Source organism: Pteropus vampyrus, unplaced genomic scaffold (assembly GCF_000151845.1).
Source record: "Pteropus vampyrus isolate Shadow unplaced genomic scaffold, Pvam_2.0 Scaffold10, whole genome shotgun sequence".
NCBI classification, from domain to species: Eukaryota; Metazoa; Chordata; class Mammalia; order Chiroptera; family Pteropodidae; genus Pteropus; species Pteropus vampyrus.
This window is the reverse complement of record NW_011888791.1, coordinates 13,458,271-13,477,834: the sequence shown is the minus strand read 5'-3', so window position 1 is coordinate 13,477,834 and position 19,564 is coordinate 13,458,271. Positions and strand designations below refer to the sequence as shown.

General features: G+C 36.2%; 1 protein-coding gene across 3 annotated transcripts in view; it reads right to left on the bottom strand.

The window, feature by feature from the left end:
* Positions 1 to 12,647, bottom strand: part of SLC25A21 (solute carrier family 25 member 21) — a 437,307-nt gene extending 424,660 nt beyond the window's left edge. For 2 of the 3 annotated variants that reach the window (XM_011376513.2, XM_023522305.1), the window contains exon 1: positions 11,336 to 12,647. In XM_011376513.2, the coding sequence (XP_011374815.1) occupies positions 11,336 to 11,405 (70 nt within the window). In that variant the 5' untranslated portion in view covers positions 11,406 to 12,647. The remainder of the gene's footprint in view (positions 1 to 11,335) is intronic. The other variant, XM_023522310.1, reaches the window with a different exon arrangement.
* Between the last annotated feature and the right edge of the window lie 6,917 nt (positions 12,648 to 19,564).

Here is a 19,564-nt window from a genome sequence, read left to right as displayed (position 1 = left end):
ACACCTGATTGCAAACAACTCACATAAAACTACAAATTTCTAGAACATGACCTATACGTTCAGGGCATTACATGAAACTATATTTTTTCTCACACATGGTAACTGCATTTCTAATTTTTTCCTTATATATTTGTCTTCTATGTTTATCTCATACATGATAACTGTTAGTCTTCTTTTTTAACTTGACCACAAAAAACAAAAACAAAAACAAAAAAACCTTGCCATCCATTTCTAACTTACGTAAATCATGAAAAGTTAATAGATTTCCTTTTTGAGTTTATGATATAAAATACTTGTGTATATAGCTGCACACAAGCAGCAACTGTGCATCTTACATTTATTATTCATCCAACATTCCATTATAGAAAGCAAATTGTATTGTTTATCATAGGACCATTTGCATTTAGATACACCTTAGGTCAAAAAATAGAAGTTTTATTTTCAGTGCCACTCTGAGAAATTATCACTTCACTCCTACAGGAATATTCCCTTCACAATCAGCAAAATAAGATGCTACGAAAGAGTTCAAACTACTTGGCTTCTAAACTAGAAGGTAGTTTCTTTACCTCTGCCACATTTGTGGCACATAAGCAAAATAGGTCTCAACACAATTGTATTGCTTTGTGGCAAATGCAATTTGCATAAAAAGAGAATCATTGAGTGACTGCTATAGTCTAAGCACTGCTAGTCCTAGAGACACAAAATAAATGAGAACTGATCTTTACCTAAAAGGAGCTCACTCTTCATAATCCTTAAAAAAAACAAAAAACAAATCCAGTATAATCTTTTAAATGAATCACAAAAATCAAAGAAAACTGAAGTAATTGTGAAAAGTATCCATGTAGAATGAAACATAATACACAGAGTATATTACTGGATAATGGCTATTTAAATCCCACTATTGAATGGATAGATGATATATTTTGAAACTATGGAATATATAAATCCAGCAAAGATCATGTAGACATCATCACCACTGCTTTTTTTATATATATATAACTTATTCGTCAGTATGTCTACTACTCTCTTTTCTTTCTCTTCTTTGCTTCTCTGTTGACCTAATCTCCAGCACATGTGGGCTCTAAAGAATAGAAGGTATAGGCCAGAGCAGATTTGCATGGAAACATGAGGAAACAGAAAAAAAAGTCTTCTTTCTTGATGCTTGGTCAAGAAAACACAAGACTATATTTCTCTGTAACAGAAAGCTGTTGATATGCCACACCTTACAATTCTGATATCACATTTTTACTTTCAACTTAAAAGAATATAAATATTTCTAAGTGCAACTAAAACTACTCAGTGAAAAAAATCACTAAAGTCTTAGTACTGCTTATATTAAGGACTCTCAATATTCATCCTCTATCATTTTCCTAAAATTTCATAGCTGTATAGATTTCTCACTAAGAGAGCAAAAATAATTTGTTTAATTTAGTAATCATTTTCAAAATGTTTTAAAAGACATGGGAGTTATACTGCCATCTTGTGGTTAAAAGTTCATTTATAATAGCAAGGACTTCTAGTATTCCCATTAACTAACTCCACGATATGATAGGTAATCTTAAGAAAAAATCCCGTTTGGAACTTATGTTTAAGAAAAATATATTCTTCATATATCTCACTCACTTTCTTATATTAAAGCCCACTAGATTAAAATAAGAAAGGGCATTTTGAGTGGTGACCTCAGGCAAATAAAAAGAACTATGCATTTGGCACTCTAGATCCTGCTCACAGAGGTTTACAATTTACTATTAGTGTAATACACACTCTACCACTGAGAACTTAGAGAAACAAAATTATGGAATCTAAAAGTTTTGTTTACACAAGGTAACCTCTAAGACCTACAAGCAATTTATATGACATTTATGCTAAGCTTTTCAACAAGTTTTGTTTGATCCAGGACTCTCCTTTAAATTTGAAAGCAAGACCACCACAAAGAAAATAATTATCATAGCAACATAGTTTTTTCAATCTCTCTTACTTAGATACTTCTATTTTTCCACATAAAACTAAGAATCATAATTAAATGGAAAAATTAATTCCAAAAGTACAGTCCCTTACACTTTTCAAATGTATAATTCTTTATAATCTATGCAAGGCGCCTGTTTCAAATGTTTTATAATGGCAGAATCTAATTAGAAGTTAACACACTTCTACATCTATCTATCTGCAGAAAACTTCCTTTTTTAAGCAAGTCAACAAAATTATAGGAGGACAGCGCCATCTATAGGTCTGCGCAAATACAGAATGGAGTCTCAGACGTGACTGTCCATTGTGTGACACAGTAGCCAAGCAAATGTACTGTTTAGAGAGAAGCTCCAAAATAACCCTGCTCATTCTTGAATCTCCAGAGAGGTACCTTTAACTTATTTCAAAGTGTCTTCATCTATCTCTATAATAATTCTCCAAAATAATAATGATAATAATAACAGCCACAGTAACACAAATAAAAACCAATGTTTCCCATAATTGTATAATTACTCCTATTTTGGTACACTTGATGATCCATAAATATTGGTAGCCTCTCAAAAAATTTTAGCACAGTGGCATGTCTCTTTCTCCCCCCTCCACCCCCCCTCACTTTTTGGCCATAATTCTATTTTATGTGTCATTCAATTGTATTGAAATATACATTTTATTCTTTCTCCAAAGTTATATCTTCCTCCGACAATAGTCCATTCTAATTTTTACAAACATTCGACTAAATTCTCCCTTGGATCTAACCTAAAGCTACCAGATTCATGCAAACAAAAAGGCTCAAGATATCTATTTTATGCAACTTAAATGCCTTTCTTTTTCCAGTTTGTTTTGGGGTTGCTCTCATTGAGTCATTCTGGCATCTTATCTAGTTATATCAGGGTTTAATTACTAATTCTGCGGATTGAGGCTCAATTGATTTCTAATCTATTGCCTGTTGTGGCCGGCAGAAAAGGGGTAGCCCACTGATGCTGATAGAGCCCCCTGCTGGATAACATGGAGAATTTCATATTATGCTGTGGCTGACATTTAAAGATCTGCACCAAAGGCAGACCCTATTTGTTCTTCAATACTCAAGTTCCCAGAGAGGCTACGCTATTTAACCCAACCAAAAATAAATAAATAAATAAATAAGAAGCCTTATTAAGGCAACACTCTATATGGGGCTACCAAACTGATTTTGACAGCAAAAAAAAAAAGTTTGAGTCCATGCTCTGTCGCTGACCTTGAGCAATTTATTTAATTTCTCTGAGTTTCACTTTCCTCATCTTCAAGAAATTACAAATTAATATTGATAATTTAAGCAAAGTATGAAATGATAGTACTTAAGATTTTTCTTATAGTTTCCTGTTTGTCTTACAATAATTATTGATTAGATAATTAAGTAGGATCCACCCAACCCAAACACTCAAAGAAGTTCATTTATAACTTCTGAAGATAACAAAAAGAATGAATGAGAATGACTAAACTCAAAATAAAGATGAGTACTATTGTACACAAAGAGAAAATGGTATTTGAGAGTCTAATATCAGTTTCTAAATTTAGCTCTGAAACATTTTTGAAAATTATTAGAATCCACATGATTCTTGATTCCATATTATTTTTACTGCATAAGTTAGAAATTTGAGTCTGCAGGGCAGAGTTGGAAATATAGATTGGGGAGTTATCTGTAAATGGAGAATACTGAACCTAGAGGGCAGATGGGCTTGTTCAGGGAGATAATAGGGTGTGGAGCAGAGAACCAGGAACCATCAATTTTTGAAAAAAGAGAAAGAAGAACCAGCAAAGGAGACAATAAAAGAGTGATAACATAGGAAGAAGGGGGTAAAAAGCAAGCACAGAGACAACTTTAAAGAGAGAAATTCATCACGGATGTAAATTCCACAAAGACTAGGTAAAATTCAGAAAGAAAACCAGTAGTTAATAGTTTCAACAGAAAGGTAAAGACAGATATGCCTTATAATAGGTTAAAAACTGAGTAAGAAATCTTTCACAAAGGATGACTTTGAAAGGAAGAGAAACACAGGTCCATAGCTTGAGATATAGAACATGAATTTGAGAAACACAATATGAAGAGAAAAATACAATTGGCTGTCTATTTGAGGTTGAATTGTGCTCCCTCCCACCTCAAAAAAAAAAAAAAAAAGATACGTTCAAGTCCTAACCAACTCTTGGTACTGGAGAACACGAACTTATTTGGGAATAGGGTCTTTGCAGATGTTATCAGGTTAAGATGAAGTCACATTGGATTGGCGTGGGCCTTAATCCAATGAGGGGTATCCTTATAAGAAGACAGAGAAGACAGAGAGAGAAAGCCATGTGACAGCAGCCAAAGAACATAAAGATTGTTGGCAATTGCCAGAAGCTAGGAGAAGGGTACGGAACAGATTTTCCCTCAGTGCCTCCAGAAGGAACCAGCTCTGCCCACACCTCAATTTCAAACTTGTGGCCTCCACAATGGTGAGACAATAAAGTCATGTCATTTTAGGCCACCCACTTTGTGGAACATTGTTCACACAGCCCTAGCAAACTAATACAAGGGCTATTGATAACAATCAAAAGATACAGACCTAACAGAATATTTACGAGTATAAATCATAATCGCATCAAAGTATAGAAATAATTGACACCAACATCATAATTTAAAAGCAAAAGGAAAAGACAACTGGTAAGAAAAATCAGTTAAAATCTAGAACAATTATGAAGAATCCTTTAGCCTGGTTTCATCCATTGCCATTTTAAGATACCGCCAACTTTAATCATGAAGACATTTGAAAATGATTTGTGCATCTCTTTTCAGTTTGAGATTCTAGAATGAAAGGTGGTACATACATTTAAAATTATCATGGGCCTCTTTCAGAAGACAGCAGAGATTTTAGACCTGAAGGTGATCTTTTCCACTTCATTTAATGAATGATTATAAAAAAAAAAATTGTTAAAAATATTGTTAAAAATCTTGTTGCAACTATCAGTTGTCTAATGACTAGAATCCTAAGAATAATATTCTGTGGCTTGTGCTTCTGATATCTATTCATTAATGTAGTCAACAAACATTTCTGAGAACCTACTGTGCTGTATTTAAAACACCAGGTTTTCACTGCTCTGAGACACTATAGTCAAGACTGGGGCATGAAGTGGGGGAAGGCTGGGGTGAGAGGATGGGGGAGAAGGTGAGAAAGGGCTGCTCTAACAAGGCTTTCTAAAATGTTCTGTAAAAGTTGTTTTAAGTCAACTGAATCATGTACCCACATACGATACTTACACTTTTAAAATGTCTTTCATTGAAGGATAGTAAAATAAGAAATCCTTTGAAATGTGGTCATTCAATTCATATTTTATTTGTTCTTAAATTTATACTTTTAAGATCTAGATTTTCTTCAAGAGAGACAAGACTAAATTTTAATTAAAACACATCCTTTAAAGGTATTTTATAATTAATTTGAGCAGTAGAGTTGCTTCCTCCTATGTGGTTGAAATAAGGGGAATTTTTCCTCCCTAATTACCCAGATAATGGGTTCCAGCCACCCTTTGATGTGTCATAAAGGCTCACCTGTTTCACTACAACCTGCTATTTATTATCAAACAATTGCAGTTTACCAAATCCTCAATTTCCAAAGTGCCATTTATCCAAATCACATGTGTGTCCCCTTTGCGCCCACTCTGAAAAAGAATTTTCCTTGATCAAAATTTCAACCTTGATCACCCCCTGGTGCATCAGCCCTTTATTACCCGCTCCAAATTAAAATCTAGAGGACTTTCAGTATACATGCTGCCTGTTAAGGCATTTAACTGTATTTTAACTATTACGAGTCACAGTAAGAAAAGATAGAAATCATGTGAAAATGAAGATGTATAAGATCAGGAGTTTAAAAGTAAGATTTAAAATTATCCTATACCTTTTTAGTAACCTGTTTAGGCTGAAAATCTTGGACTCTCTCCCATCAGTATGATGCACATTTGACATATACTTTCCATAATTAATCTCCTAGAAGCCTATCCATGAATCCCAGATTTCCCTCCCCCCAAAAAAGGTCTTTCATTTCACTTTCTCATTTGACCTCTTGAAAATGATTAACAAGACAAACTGCACAAAGTACTTGAAGTATGTCTAGTGCAAAATCGGAAAACTTGTTTCCAGTATACTTTAACTAAACAATTTGACTAAAACTTCTCCAGGGAGATGCAGGAAATAAAGATAATGATTGAAGATGTGGTGGAGTGTGTGTCTACAAGATACAGGGGACTGGGATAGGGAAGTGCAAACAGCAGCCTGTAAATTTTGAGAAACAAATCAGTGTCCTGCCAGCATGGTGATCATGTAAATTACATATGGAGGGGAAATGCTCTATAAAACCTTCCCAGTGGAACTTGCAGACTTCCAGGAATACAAGTATAAGATTCTGGGAGGCAGAACGAGGAGGCTCCTGGAAATTCCACTGTGGAAAGGAATCCACTGTGGATAGGGCCTTGACATGCCCTCAGGAGGGAGCCTGACAGGCCCTGGTGAGAGCAGGGTCTCTCAGGGGTCTTCATCAGAGATCCTAGGAGAGTCTGAAGTCGGGTGCCCTATGAGAACTTGGAAAGATACCCATCTGAGTGGGCCTAAAAAGCTCCTACATGACATGAGAAATAAGAACCCCATGAGCTTCAGAAACACACGGAAAAGCCCAAACTGGTCATTAGGGAGGATAGGAGGGTCTGAGGTGGAGCCATGTTCCTGGTCCAAGCAAGAGATGTGCATAACAGGAAAACCTCCTGGAACCCTGCTGATGAGCATCAGCGTGATGATGTAGAGGCCTGACGGATGCTGAGGCCCAGGGACCTTGGCTCTAGCCAGTTTGGGTAAATTCTGTCAGTGTGGCTGTCAGGTTTGCTGGCAATCCATTTTGCTGTCTTTGTGAGAAATAGAGAAAAGGTCTCAGGTGGATCCATTTCTGCTCCAGATTATGATTCAGAGCATGGAGTATATTTTCGCTCCCACTTGCTCCAGTGGCTGGAGTCCTTTTTCCGTCCACCATCTGCCTAACTGCACATAGAGACCTTGGATGGATTGAGAATTTTCTTTTAGCTGAAAGCTAATCTTGTGACCACATGAAAGTATTTGGAAAAAGCAAGACTGTGTTTAACAGAAAGACTATAAGGACTGTATTTGTAAATAAAAGTTCTTTTAAGGGATGTAAACTAACAAGAGATGCAGAGATAATAAGAGATGGCATACTTGACTTGGTCTCTCCAACTTTTAAAAATGTCTGTTAGTGGGAGTAATATTCTCCTAGTCCTTCTCCTATCTTGATATCCTATAGAAATGGTGGCATGCTTGTGTAACCATAGGCAATTTAAACTGATGCCCTCTGTGCATCAGTTTCTTCACCCTGGAGTTGTAGTGAGGATTAAAAATGTTGATACATGTAAAGCTTAGAATCAGGTATGGCATTTGGTATTGACTCTATAAATGTTAGCCATTCTTACTATTTTCACCATTCACATGTTAATGAGAATGTTAAAGCTGGATAGGACTGTAGAGGCCATCTGGGAAACATTTATGCAGAAAATAGTTTTCATGCTAGGCCTTGGAAAAATGGATAAGACTTCAATAGGTGGAGAAAATAAGGAGAAGACATTCCAGGAACTGGGAATAAACATTGAAAGGTACAGACAACATTCAAGTATGATTAGATCTTTTTAGCAGAAACCTAATGAAATGTATAGGAGAGTGGTGGTATAAAACCTGAAAGTGAAATCGAGGGCACATAATAAGGCATACAAAATTCATTCTTCTCTCTCTGGTCAGCAATAAAAAAAAAGATTTACCTTGCAACCTTCTGCATTCTAGCTCTCACTCTATGGACTCTCTTTTCTCAAAGGTCTTCTAAGGCAGTGCTTCTAAAACTTGGAAGTATAAACCAATGACTTGGGGAATTTCCTAAAATTCAGATTCTTATGTGGTAGGTCTGGAGTAAGGCCTAAGAGCTTACAATTTAAACAAACTTCCAGGTGCTACCATGCCCCTGCTGATCGTCTATGGACCACACTGAGTACCAAGTGTCAAATCTAATAGCCTCTTCTCATTTTCAACCTTAACCCCTCTATAGTGTTAGGCCTTGCTTACCTTCCTGAAGCTCTCATCATTGGCTTCTATTCTCTTACCTGAATCTTAGGCTATTACTTAACGCTGAGAATGCAGACTAGAAGCCTGTAACACTCCAATATATATTGACTTGTCTTAAGCACAGCTTTCATCATATAAAACAGAGTTGCCATTGGTAACAACATCTATATACAATACCTAGCAACAAACTCAAGGTCAGTGTTTAAATGTGTATTGTCCAAACAATTGTCAGTGTATCAAACTTTGATCTTTTTAATACAAATATTACAAACCATCTTTTAATAAATGATTGGCATATATCATTATAAAAGATACCTATAGCCCATCTCATGATATGTGTAGCTTCTCTGGAAAATAATCTCCTCTGAGATCCCCACCCCACCCCAACCATCCACATGGACATTGGCTATAACCGATTGGTGCAGAGATGGGTCCCTGGCCAACACTGGGTAATTTTGAGTCTTTCCTCTGGGTTTTATACCAGTTCTATAGTTTTATAGAACTGAAAAAAGCAAGTCAGTCTCTTGCTCTCTCCACAGAAGTCAAGAGTATTTACACTGAGGAGCTATTGGGGACCACATTCCACCATGTGAACTGAAGAGCAGAAAACAGCAGTCAACTCTAAGACTGATGAAGACACTGGGAGAGCACAGGGAAAGAGCTCTACAGCATGGCACCTGACAATGTCACATAGGCCGCGTAGGAAAAGCTTAACCACAGTCTGACTTGAGTCTTGGCAGAATGCCCTGTAATTTCCTCTAGTCTAAGGAAAGATAAGCAACCTGGCGAGGAGCTGCTGAGAGCTGTTTTTCCCATTATCTTGTGGGAGACTGTCACAAGCCCGTTCTCTTCTATCTCCCTAGTTCCAGCCGAGCACGAGGCTTTCCACCTTATCCCTCTTGAGGTAAGCTGCAGACTTCAGGGTAAGCCTGTAAAACTGCCTGGATGTGGTTCTGTGGTGGCTCCCCAACGGCAGAGGGACCTACTGCTCATACCATCTATCATCAGTCTCTTCGGTTTGGTGTTATCTGTGGAACAAGGAACACATGGAACTGACACCATAATGACTTGTTTTTGGCTAAGTAATTAACTCTCTGAATCCATTTGAGCATGTTTACTCCTTACTGGGGAAATCTATGGAAGTATGGCAAGCCATCCTAACAGCTGTAGTAGTATTACTTGTGACCCTATTGGTAGCCTTGGAAATGCCTAACCACTTGACAAAGAGAAAAGACAGCAAGAGTTCACTTCCTGAGTTTCCCTCAGTGCTTCAGCTCCTGATTCCAATCTGTTCCCATGAAAGCATTCCAGACCTTGAATTCCATGAGATACCTGGTATTTCTCTAATAAACCTCCCAACTTTTTTTTTCTTCCCCCTTAAGAAAGCAAGAATGTATTTGTAACCTTTACCATTAAAAGATCATATAATACATACACACAGAGGTGTTGCTGATGACACCATCAGTAATCAGAACACCAGTGCTAGAGATTCACATGCATTTTTTTGGTATTTATTAAATTCTGCCTCTTTTGTATATTGGTTTCTTTTTGGCCCTTGACATGGTATATTTATGATTAGCCTGAACTTATTTATGTCCAATAAATATAAAATTTTATGAAAATGTTATTGTCCAAGTGGAAGAAAACATGACTCTTTTTCATTATGATGAAAGGATAAATTACTCTCATTGTTTATCAATAATTCCATATAGTAAATGTACATATTAACTAAGCTATGTTTAATTCATCTTATAAATGTACTAATTTTCATTCATATTAGTTATAATTGTAAGAGCATGATGGAATCACACATTATATTTGTGCCAAATATTTATCATCCAATAAAACAGTGGAATTAGAGTTTGATCTACTTTTAATATCTCTTAAGTTTAGCTGTGTCTAGTACATAGTGTGATCATCTAAGCCAATATACAGATGCTTGTGAATCGTTAGACATAGGTTAGGACATTCATCAATTAGCTTCACTTCCCTGTTGAGCCAGCTGAGTTTTCTTTGATCAGGGTCATGGACTCTGAATCAAGCCAGTCAGTGACAGCTGGCAGAGTCTTGTACATTGTGGAATTTGATCAAAATGGTGAATAAGTTGGTGCAAATTCATCATCACTATAAGGAAACAGCTAAAAAAAGTAGACAGTGGAGCCATTGGCATAATAATGGATGAGCACAGCACAATTACACGTCAAAAATGAATGCTTTGATTGACATATTAATGAAATATTATCTTTAGGAAAGTGTACAGATTGTTAAGTGATACATCCTGCTGCTTGTGGCCCCCGAGATGCAAATAGTTCATAACATCATGAAAACCAGTCATAATTTGTAGTAGTCCCTTTTAAGTCCAAATCTGTTTGAAAATCAAGTAAATTTTACTAGAAGTTAAATATTAGACATCTAGTCGTTGTCTTAATTTATTAAGAGAATATCTACATTTCCTAAGAGAATATTTACATTTATAAAAATGTTTTATGGTGATGAGTGAACTATAGTAATTACTTTATATAGTTATAATAAAAATGTATCAATATGTAAGATTAGCTTTTCAATCAATATTTTTTAAATAATTTTTAAAAATATTTTTAAAATTCATTCACATAACAACCTCATGGGTAACTTTCTCCAGCCACACTCAGTAATTATTTCCATGATTAGTATCACAGATTTTTTTCTAAAGGTTTTTTTCCCACAGCATAACTCTCCATAAATGAATATGAGCCCATTATATATAAGGTGTTTATATGTGTTAACATATGCATTTAATTTTAATATGCCTATTTAAGGTACGAAGAGCCCCAAGCAAGCACAGTATGCAATAAGACCTGTGGAGTCCTGAGGTATATGATTTAATGAGGGAGGTTGGAGTTATGCAAGATCTGAATTAACTCAAAAGAGGCTACAATTGATAGCAAAACCAAGTCTGACAGAAACTGGATCATTTCAAGGCCTCCTCAAAGTTGCAAGCCTTGGGGCTGCCTACCTTCCTTTCCAGGCTAGGAACCGAAAAGGCGGGGAACCCAAGAGCTGCCGACGCGTACGTCTCGGGAACTTGACCCAGGGCACCCCGCTGCCCGCCTCCCGCTCCTGGCCTCTTTTGCTCTCGCGCTCCACCCGGCCCGCAGCGCGGAATTGGGAGGATGAAGGCAAAACTTATGTTGAGAGCCCTGTCTGAGAAACGTTTTTCAGTACACGCGAAAGGAAACGCGACTAGCCCCCGGCGGGGCGGAGCGGCCTTACCAGCGGAACCACCGGCCAGGATCTGCCGAGAAGCCTCCTTCGCTAAGCCGACTTCAGCCTTGGCCGACATTTCGCAAGCCTGGACGACGGGGTGGGCTGAGATGAGTGAGCGAGCTAGCGGGCCTTAATGCCGGTTTGCAGAGCCTCTCCGGATTGAGAGATCCCGCGCTGGGTCGGTCCTTGGGCCGAACGGCTCCTTGTGAGGCGGCAATCCCGCGACTGCTCGGAGGCGGTGGTTCTGGGCGCAGACTCGCAACGTGATCTCCCACTGGTCTAAACCTGCCCGCTGCGTTCCTTCAGGGGTTCCTTTTCACTCCTACTTGGTTCCCCGGACTCCACCAGGGACCCTGAAGGAGAAAAGACTCGCGGATGCGGTTAGGTTGGCGGACTGCTCAGGTCGGGTTTGGTCTCCTAGATTGGCGCCCACGCGCTTCTCTATCTGGAACCTCCTGCAGAGTTTGTCAAGCTGGACGTGCTGACTCTGATAATACATTAGTGACCCTGGCCTAGAGCTCTACCATCAGGGTTGGGCGTCCTGGCAAGCCAGAACACCATGCAGATTTAAAGATGGAACAGGTGAATAAATTCCTTAAGAGTTAGTTGTCCTGAAATTGTGGGCTGTAGGAATTAACTCAAAGCAAATCCAATTTATGATTATCTTACAATTGAGCTAATGTTGTACTTTTCCAAGAAATGTTTCTGACTTAAAGGGTTTATCTCATACCTCATCAGCTTGAGCTTTATTTACTAAAAAAAGAAGAAGAAGAAGAAGAGGCCTTACAACAAATAAGTCTCTTCTGTACCCCGCAGGTCACTGGTTCTCAAAGTATGATCTTAGGACCCAGCAGCGTCAGCGTAATTTGGGAGTTTGTAAGAAAGGCAAATTCATAAGCTCCACCTCAATCTACTGAATCAGAATCTCTAGGTATAGAGCTCAGAAACCTCTGTTTTAATAAGTTCTCCAGTGATTGTTATGAACGCTAAAGTTTGTAAATTACTGACCTAAATAATCAAGGAACTACCAGTATATTCTCTCTATAAAACGTTGAATTATTCATACTAGCCCTTTGGGATACCTAGCTAAACAAAATTACTAATTTATACTATTTTTAAACCACAACTTGCAAATGTAGGAGAGATGGATTCTGAAATTTTAGAATAATACCACATCTCTAACAGGCAGGAGATGATAGGAGTAAAACGGAGAATGAGAGGCTTTGGGATCCCTATTGCCATATTTCTTAAACGCGTTTAATACTAAATATATTCAATTTGAACCATATAAAATTGCCGTTTTTGAAGGCCAAAACCGTTGAATATCAGCAATATAATGTGGTACAATATAATATATATGATTTCCAATTAAATGTACAAAATATAATAACTGCTTTCATACACTTTTTATTTCCTAGGCTGAGTTATTAAAAGCTGTTAATGATATCTAACTGGCAAATTTCAAGTGATAAATTGGGGAGCTTGCTGCTGGTGATCCCATACAAAAATAAAATTTATCATATTTGATTAAATATTTGATTAAAACTACTAAGTTTGAAGTATTTACCAAGAAATAGTTTTCAGATAATTTTTCTATTTAGATAAAGGAAAAACTTTTGAGCAATGTTTCAGTCTTTTACTAATTAAATATGAGATCTTGAACGCAATATAGAATCACTTATTTAGCAAATACTGAGACCTATTATGTACTAAGCAGTAAAATCAGAGTCTCAGAGCTCATAGAAAACATTTCCCTCATTTTCCAATGAGGAAACTGAGTTTCCCAAGTTCACACGACGAATTACTAGTATAGCTCGGATTCAATTCCAGGATTCCCTCTTCTAATAGTAATGGGATTGTATATTTAAATATTAATCACAGGCCAAACTACATTCTATCACATAGAAACCTAAAATAATTAAATTCCTCCCAAATTAATTTTATTTATTCCCATGTAAGTAGAGAAGTTTTTTAAGTTAAAAAAAATTTGTCACAACAATTAAACCCCAAGGCACACACTGGACCAAATTCTACAACCATTCTTTGAGAGGTTACGAAGTTTCGACACTTCATTATGTGCTGGCAATGTAACAGTTAAAATCCTTCATGGTTTTATATAATCTAATGGAGGGGAGATCCTACCATCTTGCAATGTAAGTAAAATTTTGCCCTCCCTAGATTATTTCAGGAAATACAATAATACTCCCAGGTCAAGATTTAATCACTGAATATGTTATCCTCAGAAGGTGGATGCAGATTTGTGGTCTCACTAAGACTTCAATCTGTCAAGATCTCTATGGATCAGCCAAAAGACTCCCAGACCATCTTTCCAACCCCCCTGCAAAAAACTGCTACCTCTTTTTAGCCTCTCTAGACTACCACAGATTTCTCTGGGTAAAAAAAGCAAGGCCTGATATCACTTGCAATCTAGTCCCATACCTCAGGAATAGTTGGGGAGATTGGGCCTAGGTGTGAGAACATTTTGGAGCTCGGGAGTCAGCCAGTGTCAATTCAGAATCAACAAATACTGTGCTAAGAGCTCTGAATATGGGATATATCACTTACCTGTAGGTGGATTTGACAGTGGGAATGCTGGGAGTTTCAGCACTGTGAAAAAAAATGATAAAATTTACTTGACCTAGTTTATATATTATTGTCTAATAATTATTATTTTATGTAATATATAATGTCCTGATTTTAGAGAAAAAATAACATCGAGCTTATATTTTTAAATTATTCATTTATTTAGCTAATCTTGGTTGAGGACCACATAATTAAATTATTGATCTGTCGTTTTTTAGAGTGGCTGGAAACTAAATGTTTAAGAATCTTAAAGTACTCACCGAACTTAAATATCTGACAATTTCTTCAATATCGGTCTTTTCGGAATAAAGTGTTTGTATTAGGCCATTGGACCAGCTACTTTTCAAGACCAAAATAATAGTGGCTTAAACACAATGGAAATTTAATTTCCTCCTCATGTAATAACTCAATTGTAAGCCTTGAAATGAGGCTCCAGCCAGCAGAGAGGAAGAAAGGTAAGAAGGGTAAAATAAAACCCCCCTGGAAATTACACAAATTTCATTGATCAGAATTTGGCCACAAGGGCTATACCTAGGTACAAGGAAGGTTGGGGAAGGATTTTTCTGGGTGGCAATGTGTCCAGCAAAACAAACAAACAAAAACAAAGACAAAAACAAAACTATTATGGAAGAAGTGGAAAGCATACTGAGAAACAATCAGCAGCATCTACCAAGTTTGAGAAAACATTTAGGAATAAAGAGCTATACTTTAAAAATGATAGTATTTGCTCATTTTGAAAGATTTTGTTTCCCTCAAGTCTAAAGTTTATCTTCATCAGTGTCTAACTAGAAAATGCAATATAATCCCATGGCACTCAATGTACTATGACTGGAACTACATTTTAAAATGCCATTCACTGAAAGATACATAGATTTTGTAGGCCCAAAGACTCTTTAGGCCTCAAAACGCATGGTCTGTATACACGTAGACATACAAGTGCAGAATTTGGCATACATGGAGCCCATTCGTGGAATACAGTGGGAAGTTGGGAAGAGTCTATGGACACGAGATTAAGAAATTCTGATCAATAGAAGAGTTATAACTCTTGAAGTACTCAAAATATCTATTATATATATCTATTACTCGAACTATTCAATTACATATTATTATTTTACATCTATTACATATTATTTTTACTCAGAAATATTAAAGAAATGCTGTTTGCAAGTAAAAGACTCTTATGTACTTTAAAATCTGTGAGTCCGAGCATCACTACTCTAAGATCTCAGGGGCTTATAACGTACAAATACCAAGGCATCATGTCTTATTTAGGATGGATCTTAGGTTCTGGTGTATTAGATTATCTCATCACCTAACTGAGCTTTTCTAAATTCCAAGAGATTTGACCAGGCAATGTGAACAAAATAATTACTTGTGAAACTTTTTTCAATATTTAATTGTCATAGGAACGACACATAGAAGTCATTCATATGACAGAGTTCTGTTATTTGGAACATAGCTGGGAATCTTGGAGGCCTCTGAGCAGTCATCATGTAGAAATCCATGCACTTTCCTCCTAGGAGTTTCCCAGGCATTCGTTAGATGCAATTCTTAAAATGATGGTAGGGTGGACATCTAATATCTTGGCTCACAGCAGATTAGAAAGAACAAATTAAAAGAGAATAGGGGAGGAGAAAATTGGGAGATTCTAGAAAAGTGAAGAGCAACCTGCAAACTTCAGGCCATATTCAGTCTACCTAGCAAATTGTAATAATTACAACATTCATTTAATGCTTACCTTATGCCAGGCACCAGACTAAGCATTTTGTAAACTATTATTTTATTCACAATATACCTGCAACATAGATATTCTTATCTTCATCTTACAAATGAAGAAACTCTGGAACAGAAATTAAATAACTTGCCTAAAGTCACATTATTTGAGGCATTATTTGAACCTAAGTATGTATAATTTAAGAGGCCTCTTTCTGAATCACTAGCTGTTATTATGGTATAATTTTAATCTCAGCTTTCCTATCCATATAGAAATAATCAAGATATAAAATTATTCAGAGTAAATAGCTTATGGCACCCCTGACTTTGATAAACAATGAATTGTTAAGCAGGATCAGGAACTTTATATATCTGAAGTTAGAAAAGTACTAACTTCAGTGCCATAAATTATATATGAGTAAATGATGTGAATTTTCTGTTTATTAAATCAGGGTTCAACAAAAGTTTCATTGACATTGTAGGCTAGATAATTCTTTGTTGTGGGAGGCTGTCCTGTGCAATGCTGAATATTTAGCAGCATCCCTAACCTCTACCCACTAGCTGCCAGTAGCAACTCCCTTTCCAGTTATGACGACCAAAAATGTCTCCAGATACTGCAAATGCAGGGCAAAAATGCCCTGAGTTGAGAATCACCAGTTTAAGTAAAAGCGCTAATATAATAGTGAAGTCTATTTTAACTTTGTAGAATCATAGAATGACAGACTTGGAAGAGACTTCAATCAATTCCTTATTTGGTGAGAAGATCCAAGTATGACAAGATTGAAGGCCTCACCTAAATTAGCGAGCTGCTTAGGGGAAGAGTTGGATGAGAAAGCCAGATATTTCTTGATTTCAGAACTGGTAATCTACGCATCAATGTCTGGGACATTCCCCATAAATTGAATTGAATACTGTGGTTACAGTAGCCAGAGTGACTTTTTAAAGCACACTTGTCCTGAGTCATCTTAGTGGCTTCCTGTCATCGTTAGAATGGAATCCAAAGTCCTAGCCATAGCACAGATCTTACATATAATCTGGCTCCTGGCTACTCTCCAGACTCATTTCCTAACATTGCTCTTTCACACTACTCTTATCAATCTGATATTCTTGGCATTCTTTTGAACACTTCCAAGCATGCTCCCATCTTTGCATTTGCTCTTTCCTGTGCCAGGAATGTTCTTTTCCTAAACATTTCCATAACTTGCTTCTTCACTTCCTTCAGGCATCTGCACAAATATTACTTTAACAGGCAGGCTTTACGTATGTAAAATTGCACTTCTCCTCAACCTTTTTATTTTATCTAGCCCGATTTATTTCTCTTTATTAGAATTTTTAACACCTAGATATATTCTGTATTTATTTTCTTATTCTTAGTCTTTTCCTCCTTTTGAATGTAAAGCCCATGCAAAAGTGACTGAAATACTGCCTGGACCATAGTAGATACATGATAAATATTAATTCAGTGAATGAATCACAGTCACTCCAGAAAAACACCTCACACCCAAAGTAATCACTCCTCGTTTACCTTTCTCCCAACTCCTGGCAACCAGTAATATGCTTACTGTCTCAGTGGATTTGTCTATTCTGAATATTTCATATAACAGGAATCATACAATATGTAACCTTTTGGGTGTGACTTCTTTAGGTTAGCATCATGTTTTTTGAAATATATCTATGTTGTAAGAGGCATCAGTACTTCATTCTTCTTTATGGCCCAATAATAGTCTATGTATGTTCCACAACTTGTTTATCTATTCATTTGTTGATGGACATTTGGATCATTTCCACCTTTAAGCTATTATGAATAATGCTGCTATAAACATGTGTGTACACGTTTCTGTGTGGATATATATTTTCATTTCTCTTGCACATATACATAAGAGTGGAATTACTGGAACTACTAACTGTTTTCCACAGTGGCTGTACCATTTTACATTTCCACAGCAATGTGCAAACTTTCCTACTCCTCACATTTCTCCCAAAACTTGTTACTTTATTTTTTTAAATTATAACCACCTTAGTTGGCATGAAAATGTGACATGGTATCACTTTGTGGCTTTAATTTGCATTTCCTCAATGACTAATGAAGTTGGCCATTTTTTCATGTGCTTATTGGCTATTTGTGTATCTCCTCTGGAGAAAAGTCTATTTAAGTCCATTGCTTATTTTTTAACTTGTGTTGTTTGTCCTTTTGTTGCTGAGTTGGAAGAGTCCTGTATGTATTATGGATATGAAACTATTATCAAATATGTAATTAGCAACTGTTTCTCCCATTCTGTGAATTGTCTTTACTTTCTTGATAATGTCTTTTAATGCACAAGTTTTTAATTTTGATTAACTCTGATTTGCTCTTTTGCTGTTCATGATTTTAGTATCAAATGAAGAATCCATTGTCAAGTCCAATGTAATGGAGATTTACTCCTACATTTTCTTATAATAGTTTTATAGTTTTAGCTCTTTACTTGGTTTCCTGATCAATTTTTAGTTAACTGTTGTATATGAAATAAAATAGCTATCCAAATTCATTCTTTTACATATGGTTATCCAGATGTACCAGCACCATCTCTTGAAGAGATTATTCTTTCCCCCATTGAATTGTTTGGGCACCCTTGTAGCAAATCAATTGGCTGTAGATATTTGGGTTTCTTTCTGATCTATTCTTCCCATTGGTCTATATATGTCTACCCTTGTGCCTTTATGTCACTATTTTGATTAATATTGCTAAGTAAAATTTGGAATCAGAACACATGGGCCCTCCAGCTTTTTCTTTTTCGTTTTCAGGTTTGTTTGTTTGTTTGTTTGTTTTGAGTATTGACTGATTTTTCTTTTTCAGTATTGACTTGACTCTTTAGGGCTCCTTGCAATTCCATATGAACTTGAGGATCAGCTTGTTGATTCATCCAAGAAAGGCCACTGTAATTTTTTATAAAAATTGCATTGAATCTGTAGGTCACTATGGAGAGTAGTGCCATCTTAATGATATTGTCTTCTAATCTGTGAATATGGGTGCCTTTCCATTTAATTATGTCTTTAATTTCTTTCATCATTACTTTGTAGTTTTTCGTATATAAGTTTTTCACTTTCTTAGTTAAATTTATTACTAGGTATTTTATTCTTTTGGATGCTATAGTAAATGAATTGTTTTTATAATTCTCTTTTTGAATTATTCATTGCTGGTGTATAGAACAATTGCTTTTTGTATATTGATCTGTAACCTGCAACTTTGTAGAATTCAGGGAGTAATTTTTTGGTGGATACTTTGAGATTTTTCTCTCTATAGAAGCACATCATTTACTAATAGGGATAGTTTTACTTCTTCCCTTCCTATTTAGATGCCTTTTATTCTTGTGTAATTTTTCTCTCTCTGGGACTTCTAGTACGATGATGAATATCAGTGAGGAAATGAGGCATCCATGTCTTGTTCCTGACCTTACAGGGAAAGCTTTCAGTCTTTCATTTTTGAATATGATGTTACCTATGGATTTTTCATAAATGCTTCCTTATCATGTTAAGGAAGCTCCTTTCTATTCCTATTTTACTCAGTGTTATCATGAAAGGAAGTTGAATTTCATTAAATGCTTTTTCTACATCTATTGAGATGATTGTGTTGGTTATTTTTCCTGTTACATTAATATGGTATATTACATAAATCGAATTTCTTATGTCAAACCATTATTGTACTCTTGAAATAACAACATTTGTCCATGGCATTTGATCCCTGTAATGTGCTTTTGAATTTAGTTTGCTATTATATTGTTAAGGATGGTTGCAGCACAAGGAATATTGGCCTATATTTTCTTTGTGATATCTTTGGCTTTGGCATCAGGGCATTGCTGACCCTATAGACTGTATTAGAAAGTATTTCTCCTCTTCTATTTCTTGAAAATATTTAAGTAGAACTGTTGTTAATTTTTCTTTAAATGTTTGGTAGAATTTACC